Source organism: Histomonas meleagridis (genome assembly GCF_020186115.1).
Source record: "Histomonas meleagridis strain 2922-C6/04-10x chromosome Unknown contig_21, whole genome shotgun sequence".
Taxonomy (NCBI): Eukaryota; Parabasalia; order Tritrichomonadida; family Dientamoebidae; genus Histomonas; species Histomonas meleagridis.
The window spans coordinates 165,115-176,287 of NW_027150812.1; the positions used below are offsets into that span (position 1 = coordinate 165,115).

The 11,173-nt window shown below is 28.8% G+C and overlaps 2 protein-coding genes across 2 annotated transcripts; one reads left to right on the forward strand and one right to left on the reverse strand.

Moving 5' to 3' along the window:
* Positions 1-4,309: 4,309 nt before the first annotated feature.
* On the reverse strand, positions 4,310-5,485 carry GO595_003593 (Heat shock protein sti1-like protein; the record flags this gene model as incomplete). Its single annotated transcript, XM_067916630.1, has 1 exon — positions 4,310-5,485. One exon carries the CDS (start codon positions 5,483-5,485, stop codon positions 4,310-4,312), a length of 1,176 nt encoding a protein of 391 aa, XP_067776259.1.
* A 188-nt stretch (positions 5,486-5,673) lies between these two features.
* GO595_003594 (40S ribosomal protein S8-B) lies at positions 5,674-6,273 on the forward strand (the record flags this gene model as incomplete). Its single annotated transcript, XM_067916631.1, has 1 exon — positions 5,674-6,273. One exon carries the CDS (start codon positions 5,674-5,676, stop codon positions 6,271-6,273), a length of 600 nt encoding a protein of 199 aa, XP_067776260.1.
* Between the last annotated feature and the right edge of the window lie 4,900 nt (positions 6,274-11,173).

Consider the following 11,173-nt stretch of genomic DNA (forward strand, 5'->3'; position numbering starts at 1 on the left):
ATTATTTTGAATATTTTGGAAGCTCAAATTCAAATTTTTTGTTATCTTTATAGCTGTAATAATAGGAGTCCTTATGTTATATATAATATCATTTCGTATCTAATGTTCTTTAGTGTGATAAAAAACTGATATTAATAAAAAATAAAGTTTTAGAGTAATATTGTAAATATAAAAATTTTTATATAAGTAATATGAAAACATTTTTAATAATATTCTTTTTATTCTAATTTTTCCTATTTTGACTTTTCACATAGTTTAATTTTTAAAAAATACCTAAACATAAAAAACATTTCATTATCACATTAATAATTAAAAAAAAAAATTGGTTATATATTTAATTTACAAACAAACATATATTTAATTCTATACCAAATTGGATAATATCACCAATTCATCTTCAACCGGATCCTTCATATTCGCTATAGTGAAATTATTTTCATTGTTAATTATTTCCTCACCTCTATACTCGTTCTTTAATCGAAAGTAATAAATATCCAACGAAACGAACACAGCATAAAACACTTGTTCATAAAACACGCAAGTTGATTTCCACAATCTATTAAAGATATTATACAAAACGATTACCATTACTAAAAGCACTAAAACTATAAATTGTTTTCCGAATTTGATAATTAAATTAAACTTTTTCGATTCCGAAGAATTTTCATTTTCTCCAAATTGTCCGAGCATATTAATGGAAATAATAATTCCGGTATTAACTATTTCCATATATGATAACGCAATATTTACTAAGACAAATGTGATCGGAAGCCATATGATCAAATCGTCGATATAAAACACAGCAGCTTTCATCCCAAAAAATAAAAAACAGATGTTAAACGAAGACATAAAATCTTTAAATGATATTCCATCACGATATATTCCATGGCCTAAAAATAGACAACTGTTAACTGCGAAAAAAAAGGAAATTGTGATAATGTGGAAAAATTGTATTAATAAAATATGGAAAAAATCAAACTTTTCATCTGACGATAAATCAAGCCAATATTGGGTCATGAAAATGGAATCAAGACACATAAGGACAAATGATACGCCTAACATCAAATGAATTGTGATGAAAAATTCTCGATGCAAAATGATGTTAATGATCCAATAAAGTAAAAATAAGGGATAAAGATAACTGTTCCCAAGAAATATGTATGGAATTAGAAGTTCTCGTCGATCAAGCATTGTATATTTATTACGAAATGTATATTGAACGGAAAATGTTGCTTTTTGACAATTGGATATAACTGCAACATAGTTGCCTTCTTCAGTTATTTCACCTGTCCAAATATTATTATAACTAATTGGATTATAAATAAATTGATAATCAGATGGAATACTGAAATTGCTTTGACATATTGATTTTTGAATTGAGCGTTTTACTTGTTGATAATGTTCTTGTTCATATATTCGAATGGCAATACCATCTAATTTTAAGCCAATGATTGAAAAAGTAAAAGTTCCTCCCCTAATAAAACCAAATTCCTCGATTACATGCATGTTTTTCTCCTTTTGTAGAAGGACATTATTTGAATATGAATATGAAAAAGCAAGAAATACTTGAGCGAGGATCATTTTTTGTGGAAAGAAATATTGAATGCTTTACTTCGTTGAAACCTGTTTGAATCATACAAATTATGTCATCGATAATTTAATGGTTTTATTTTCGACATAAACAAAAATTTATGAAGTGAAGTGTTTGTCACTTTTCCGGACAAATGCTAGGATCTCTTTTTTTTGGGTCCTTCATCACAATTTTTGGGCATTGTATTCATGTTCTTTCTTTATTTCTTCTATTAAACTCACAACAAATGGCTTCGCCACTAAAACTTATATTTAGGAGATCATATATATTTGGAGTTTTTGTTCTAGTAGTGTCAAATTTAATCATTTCATTTTCATGTCGTCTAATCCACCCGCTTCTTGTGTCAAATCTTAATGTTTCAATTCCTCTACTAATGACAATTTTACCCACATTAATTTTATCACGTCAAACAATTAAAAAACCATTAAAAATGGGATATCTCAGTATAATTATTATTTGTTTCCTTCTAATAATCCTATCACCAGATTCAATTATTCAATCACAAGAAATAGTTTCATATTTTGTGTACATCATTAGTTTTATAATTTTATTCATTATATCACTTAAGGAGAGGAGGCTTTTAGCTTCTTCACTTGGTTTTTCACTATCTGCATTATTTTATTCAATTAAACAGAACAAATATTTTATCACAATGGAGTCGACTATAATGTATATATTTGGGCTTACACTCCATCTCTTTGGCCTTTATAAGCTTATAGCCATGAAACCTAATGCTCTTGAGTACTGTACTCCATTTATATTACATTTGTTTCTCGAATTTTTCTTTTCAATTATCACATCGAATTTTGACGCATTCGAATCAGTAAAAAATGTTTTGTTTTCCGTACTGACAGTCGTTAATGGAGTAGCTTCGTTAGTAATAACAAGAAGCGCTCCAAGTGTCGGCGAATTCACATTAAGGAGTAGTACGCTCGAAAATAAAAATATCGGTGAAGAAGATTTTTTGTAAATTATTATAATTAAATGTTATTTTCCATGTAAATAATTTTTTTTTTTTAATATAAAATGAGAAAGTTTTGAAATATTGTTTAACACTTATTTTTCATGCTTTTAAAAATAATTTCTTGTGAAAATAAATAAAAATAATTATTAATCAAAAGATTTTATCATGTTGTTAAATTAAAATGTTTGCTAAAGAAAATATAAAACATTGTTTATTTAAACAAAAGAAATTTATATTTCAATGAACCCAAAGTTTCATTCGATATGGGATTATTTCTTCAATTGGTTCATTTACTGCAATTATTGGCGGACTAGTCCATTGGAACTGAACCCTATTGAAGACCGGCTCTTCGAACTCATCCGGGAAGAAGTCATCAATGAATTGATTTGCTAGCGTTGCAACTTCTTCGTTTTCCGAAGATGACAACTCTTGAATCAATTCTGCTTTTTCCTCAGAAACGAATTCCAATTTCCGGTTAAAATATGATAAAATTGTTCCTAAAAGTTTTAGTGTTTTTATACTTATTTCATCATTTTCTAACTCAAGAAAAGATATTATTGATTTAACACAGGATTTAAAAATTGGCCTAAGTATGCCCAAATCCACATTAAGATCAAATATACTAAAAGTTAATTTCGTTGCTTCAACTTTGCTATTAAAATTCCCACTTTCAAAAATATTTTCAATAACATCAAAATAATTACTCATAATGACACTTTTAACTGAAATAGGATAAATTTGAATGAGCTTATTGAAACATTTGAATGCATTTTTTTTAACGTTAAAATCCTTATGAAGAAGGAGACTAATTAAGTTCCTCCACGAGTCTTCTTGTAATTGCAAGCCAGTACTAAATATAACTTTTATTGCTTTTAAGGCTGGGACTAATTCTGATGGATTTGATGAATAAAGAAATTGATCAACCAAAAATGGAAATGGAGGCTGAATAATAAATGGCTCTGGATTGTTTGATTTTTTAGAAAGATAATAGATAATCCATAAGGAATATGCATGAAAGTATTCAGAAGTTGATTCTAAAATTGTGCGCGTGAAATCTAATGTTATATTAAAATTCTCAATATCTTGAATCCCAAAATATGAATAGACAACTAAAATTTCAAATGATGTTAAGCGGATATCAAATGAAATGTCTTCGTTCATTATAAATTCAGATATGAGTTGAGGTATTGGAAAAATTGAAAGTGAATAATCACGATTCTGAATATCTCCTTTGCAAAAACTTTTGATGCAGTTAAGAGATAAAAAAACAATATCTTCTGATTCATGATGTATGAATTGAATTAAAAAATCGAAATAAGAAAAATTACAAATAAGGCACGGGGCTTTAAAATTCGATGAAAATTCTAATTGTAGGATTTGAAGAACATTTGTTATGATTGAAGGAATATTTGAGATGCATAAATTTGTTAATATAAAAAATATAGAATTGAAAAAATATTCTGGATTAAGTGAAGTACCTGATGAAACGCATGTTACTAGTTTTCCTAGTGCTTCAACAATTGTGTTAATGGTGATCTCGTTGACCTCTAAACTTAATTGTTTAATAATTTCACCAATCACTACAGGTGGAGGTCTTTTTTCATGAATGTCTTCTGCTTTTTCATCCAATGATTTGATTGGATCAAATGTAAGTGATGAATTTTTATATTGCGTTTTTTTGAACGATCGGTTTTAACGGTAAATAAAATAGATGTGTTAATTTATCTAAAATTTATTCAAACAAAACTTTCTGTTCATCTCGTTCGTCCTTTGCGATATCCATTTCCTTGAGTTGAAATGTTATTTGGAAATGATCTCATTTGATTTCTCTGAGGTGGAACAGACAAGAGATTACTCTTGCTTTCAAGCTGATTTAAGTCGTTCTTACACATTTCAGAATCCCCTAGCATAAGCCAGAAAGAAGCTCTCATCTGAAGTGCCTTATCTGTTTTCTTGATTTTGAGAGATCTTGTACAATCAAGGATTGCATCCTGTATCTTGTAACAATTGATTAACGCAAATGCTCTGTGAAGGTAAATTTCTGGATCATCTGGATTCTTTTCGATCATTTCGGTTGCAAGACTAATTGCGGCAGGCCAGTTCGATTTAGCTATGAACTTGAGTACATCAGATTCCTCCTTTGACTTCGGAATGATTCTGTTTCGTGATTTCTGATTTGATTTTGGTCGAATTCGCGATGGAAAGATTGGAGTAGTACTTTGTGGCGCAAGAGGTTCTTTTAGCATGATTTTAATTCCTTCTCCTATTGGCTCTAAAGGTGGAAGGTTGTTTCGGAATTGGGAAATCGCATCCAAAAACCGCCCGCTGCTGCTATCGTCAATCGGGAGGTTTGTCTCAGAAAAAGTGAGTTTAGGGATGAGGTGAAATCCTGAGTTGAAGACATGGCGCAAATCAGTGATATCTCCAAGGATAAGCTCCATAAGAGGTGTTGGATAATCTGTCTGAGAAATTAAGTGGATTTCATCTAATAAATGTGTATAATGTGGAATTTCAGACTTACACATATTTAAATTAGAAATATCTTCATAAAATTTGGTTTCATATTCATCACTTTCAGAAATTATAGATGATATAAAACCAATAAATTTGAAAATATTTAAACAATTTGAGGATTTGTGTGACTCACAAATTTGATTAATTTCATCATATTTGTGAGAGCGAAGAGACTGACCAACAGCTATGAGTAGATCACTGTCTTTGATATTGGTGACAGGCTCTTCTGAATTTAAGCATGAAGGATGAAAAAGGTCAGGAGAAACATGGGATTGTGAAGTTAAAAGATTTGCTGGGTTTCGGATTTGGTGTCTCCTTCGAACTTGGTTTGCGGTGACGGAATGTTCTGTGAAATAAGAAATGCTTTCATCTTTATAATGAGAAATTTGTAGAGGGGAAAGTTCAGGTGGTGCCATTGCTAAAGTAAAAGGAATTTCAGGGTTTATAGAATTTGATATTGGAAACTCAAATTGACTTGTTTGACCTACAATATTAAGCATCCACTTATAGAAATGTTATATGAAATATTAACTACATAAACTATTTAATCGAAGGGTACCCCATAATGACGGTTAATCAACGGTTTTGGCCCTTCCTTTTCCGAATGGGTATCACACGTATGGGAGATCTTAAGCGCGCAAAATCAGGCGCACGTTCAGTCGCATGGCGTAACAAGCGTAATCATGCAGTCGGCCGCCCAGCAGCTAACACACGTATCGGTGAAAAGAGAATCCATCTTGTTCGTACACGTGGTGGTAACTACAAGCGTAGGGCCCTCCGTCTTGACCATGGCACATTCTCATGGGCTTCAGAAAACGTTTCACGCAAAACACGTATCCTTTCAACTGTTTATCACCCATCAGATAACGAATTCGTCCGTACAAACACACTTACAAAGGGCTCCATCGTTTCCATTGATTCTGCTCCATTCAAGCAATGGTATGAACGTCATTATGGCAAAGGACTTGGTCGCTCACAATACGAAAAACCAGCAAACGTAAGCGAAAGAGTCAAACAAAGATGGGAAAAACTCGCTAATGAAGCACCACTTGCTAACAACTTAGTTTCTCAATTTGATCAAGGTCGTGTTCTTGCTGCCATTGCATCACGTCCAGGTCAATGTGGTCGTGCTGATGGTTATATCCTTGAAGGTGAAGAGCTTGATTTCTACATGGCTCGTGTTTCCAAGAAGGGCAAGAAATAAGACATTCAATTAAACGATAATTTATCATTTTTATAATATCACAAGGCCTCTTTTTTTAAACAGCTGAAACAATTCTTTCTAAATAATTTTGCTTCCATCTTCAAAAATTTTCAACAAAATGGTATGGGGTGCCCCAAATTCTTACCTGATTTTAGGTCACCCCGAACAATAAACACAAAATTTTAATTAGAACAGAAAAAAAATGACCAACGAAAGTGATCAAGTTCAAGTACATCTTACTGTACATCAAGATAATGAAGATCTTCAAATTGATTTTACTTATGATACAAAAATGATAATATTGATGATATTGTGAAAGATTTAGTAGAAAGTGTGAATTTAACTCCAAAAGAAGAAAAAGAACTGAAAGATATGATAAACAAACAGATTGAAGCAGCTAGACTTGGCAATGATGAATCAAGTGGCGATGAAATTGACGATCCAAGTTATACCGAATTACTTCAGAAACAAAGAAACCAAATCAATGAAATGAATGCACGGCATCAAGCTGAACAGCAAGAATTAATTCAAAGACTAACAAGAACAAATGATGATCTTCTTATCTTTTAATCAATTAAAGTGTTTCATGAAAGAAAAAAAAAATAAAGATTTATGAATTTATATTTTTTTGAGGTAAAATCTAATTGATTAATGTTTTTTTGAAACTTAAACTGCGACTTTGTGAGCAGAATTGAAAAAAAAATTTTTGAACGTTTTTGGAGCCGTTTAATAATTGAATGAAACCCTAAAATCACATCCTAAAACCCGCCAAAACATATCAACATATATTTATATGGAATTAAAGACAAATTTAACAATGCAACATTTCATTCCGAAAAATGTTTGGATCTCATCTTCCTTATCCAATCAACAAAATATGATATTAATTGAAATTCAACAAATCTTGCCTGGCATAGGAATAACTTCAAAATTTGGGGATACAAAAACGCTTCATGTTGGAACTAAATATGAAGTGGTATCAAATCTTGGCCAAAAAATAATATTTATCACTCCAAATGTTCTGAAAGATTTAATCAGACAAAACAAGTTTCAATTTTACTTACCTGCAAACACAACGCATTGTGTTTCTCTTTGTTTAACATCTATTAAGGTATCTGTTTATTCAATCCCAAAAGAAGATATCGTAAAAATTTCAAAAATGACAACTCTACTTGGCGGTGAATTTGTTACATTAAATCACCCAAACCTTGTGGATGTGCTAATTACGACATCACCAATTCCATCTTCAAAAGTTTCAAATTTTATTGATCAAATTCAATTTGTAACCATTGATTGGCTCCTCAAATGTTATGAAAAATTGGAGCTCGTTCCATATACAGATTTTCTTATACCTCGTTTTTCATCACTTGAATTTTCTTCCAGTGATTTAGATCCTTCGTATTCAGAGAGAATGAAGCAACTTATAGACAAGAACGGAGGGAAATACGCTGATTCTCTTAGTGACACGACGAACATTCTCATTGCATCTAAATTATCAATGACCAAAAAAATTAAACTTGCTCTTAAATTATCAATTCCTATTGTCAAACCCGAATGGGTCATTCATCAGTCGCTACAGATGACACCAATTAGTTCCTTTGTACTAAATTTTTGGTGTTTGAAAAAATACAAAACAAATTTATTTGAAAATTTTTCATTTGCAATACATTCCGAATGCAGCGAATTCATTGACATTCTCACCGAAGCCATCAAATTCAATTCTGGCAAATTTGATGATAATCCGAATATTTATATAGTTCCAAATCTATATAATATTGGGCACAACCAAGTCCGTTATGTAACTCCGATATGGGTTTGGCGTTGTATTTCAGATCAAAAACTAATATCTGAACAAAGTTCAATTGTATATAAACCTTTTAACTATACAATGCCATCCGAATCATTTAATGGATATGTTATAGCGCTTTGTAAGTTGGACGAGATAAGAAAGTTTGAACTATCCGAAGGATTACGAACGCTTGGTTTTTCTGTCCATTTTAAGGCAACAAGAGCAGCAAATATAATTGTCACGGAAGCTTTGGATGGATCGTTAACGAAAAAAGCAAAAAAGTTTAACATCGAAATTGTTTCTCCGAAATGGGTAATCGAAATATTTAAAACAAATAAATTACCTCCAACAAAGAAATACTCATTCGGTGTTTTGGAAAACAATACAAATGTGGTGGACGCCTTATATCAAAAAATTAAAGAAAATGATCAATCTAAAAAATTGACAAAAGATATTTGTCTCATCGATTTGGATAATTTCTCACAAAATGAGCCAAAGGAAAAGTCTTCTTCACCACCGCGTGTGAAGTATGACATGAATTATGATAAACAGGATATAAAAGTTCCAATATATTTCGAAAAAGATCCTCTCCTTCAAGCGCTTTCCAGCTTATAGATTATACAGTAATACATTTTTTGTTTGTTTGTTTTATAAAAAATCTTTTGTAACTAATTTTCATTTATATATTTTAATCTCAATAAGATGGTTATTCCTTAAAATTAGTCTATTGTTTCCTTGAGAAAAAATTATTGCGAAGGAGCTTAAGCTTTGAAGATAGAACTTTATATCTAAACATGGATAAACAAAAATTGATATAGGGGGCTAAGGAGCATATTCGCACGAGCTATAAGCACTGTAAACCCCAGGTGTCTCTGTTTTTCTAAGGATGACGCAAACATAAGTCCATCCGCTGGTATAAAACAGAAATGGCCAAGCAGAGACACTTTTAACCGTAATGGATCTGTTTAAAATTGAATAATCCAACGATAGAATGAGTCGAAATAAACATTTTTTGTGTATAAAGGAAATCATCACAAAATTTAATATAAACATGAATTTTTATTGGATTGTGCATTGTTTGGACTTTGTTATCTTTGCATTGAGTAAGTTAACTATGTCAATGTGTGATTTTTCAGTAGCAATCATAAGTGCTGTTTCATATAATTGATTTATTTTCCATTATTAATTTTGAAATATTAAAACATTAAAACAAATTTTAAACAAAATAGATAAAAATTTTTTGCATTTATATCAATTCCTTTATGTTTAAGAAGTAAGTCAACTAATTCTTTGAGACCTTTTTCGGATGCCCAAATAAGTGGTGTATTAATTAAATTTAATAATTTCCAAATCAACTTTTAAAATTAAATGTTATTAAAACAATTATTATATATTAGAAAAAGATATCTTTAGTATTAATATCAATTCCTTTATGTTTAAGAAGTAATGTAACAATATCTATGTTACCTTTTTTGGATGCACTAATCAGTACTGTTTCAAGTAATATAAATAATTTCCGATTATTAAAGTGAAATATTAAATTATTTAAATTAATAATGAATAAAACAAATAAATATCTTTATCATTAATACCAATTCCTTTTTGTTCAAGAAGCAATTTAACTATTTCTGTATATTCTCTGTTTGATGCTAACATAAGTGCAGTTTCATATAATTTAAATAATTTCCAAATTTTATTTTGAAATTTTAAATTATTAAAATAAATATTAAATAAAACAAATAAATATTTTTTGCATTTATAACAATTCCTTTATGTTCAAGTAATAACTTAACTATTTCTATGTGTTTATTTTTAGCTGCCCAAATAAGAGCTGTGCTAAATAATTTTGATAATTTCCATATATTATTTTGAAAATTTAAATTACTAAAAAAAATTCTATATTAAAAATTCAAATATTTTTAGCATTAATATCTATTCCTTTTTGGTCAAGAAGCAATTTAACTATTTCTGTATGACATTTTAAAGATCCATACATTAGTGCTGTATTAAATTATTTAGAAAACTTCCAATTATTATTATAAAATATAAAATTATTAAAATAAATTATAAATAAAAGAAATAAATATCTTTAGCATTAATATTAATTTCTTGATGTACAAGAAGCAATTTAACTATTTCTATATAGCCTTTTTCAGATGCTTTATTAAGCGCAGTGCAAAATAATATATATATATAATTTTCAAATATTATTTCTAGATTCTAAATTATTTATATAAATTTTGAATAAAAAAATCAAATACCTTTAGTATTAATATCAATTCCTTCTTGTTCAAGAAGTAATTTAACTATTTCTGTATGTCCATTTCTAGATCCATAAATAAGTGCTGTTTCAAATAATTTAAATAATTTCCAAATATTATTTTGAAATAAGAAATTATTAAAATAAATATCAAATAAAACAAATAAATATCTTTAGCATTAATATCAATTCCTTCTTGTTCAAGAAGTAATTTAACTATTTCTGTATGACCATTTTCAGATGCATTCATAAGTGCTGTTTCAAATAATTTAAATAATTTCCAAATATTATTTTGAAATTAGAAATTATTAAAATAAATATCAAATAAAACAAATAAATATCTTTAGCATTAATATCAATTCCTTCTTGTTCAAGAAGTAATTTAACTATTTCTGTATGACCATTTAAAGATGCATAAATAAGTGCAGTGTTAAATAAATCAAATAATTTCCAAATATTATTTTGAAATATTATAAAGATTAAAATAAATTTCAAATAAAACAAATAAATATCTTTAGCATTAATATCAATTCCTTCTTGTTCAAGAAGTAATTTAACTATTTCTGTATGACCATACATAGATGCTTTAATAAGTGCTGTTTTAAATAATTTAAATAATTTCTAAATATTATTTTGAAATGTAAAATTATTAAAATAAATTCTAATTAAAACAATCAAATACCTTTAGCATTAATATCAATTCCTTCTTGTTCAAGAAGTAATTTAACTATTTCCGTATAACCATTTTCAGATGAATACGGAAGTAATATTCTAAATAATTTAAATGATTCTCAAATACTATTTTGGAATATAAAATTATTAAAATAAATTTTATGCATAAAATTTAAACA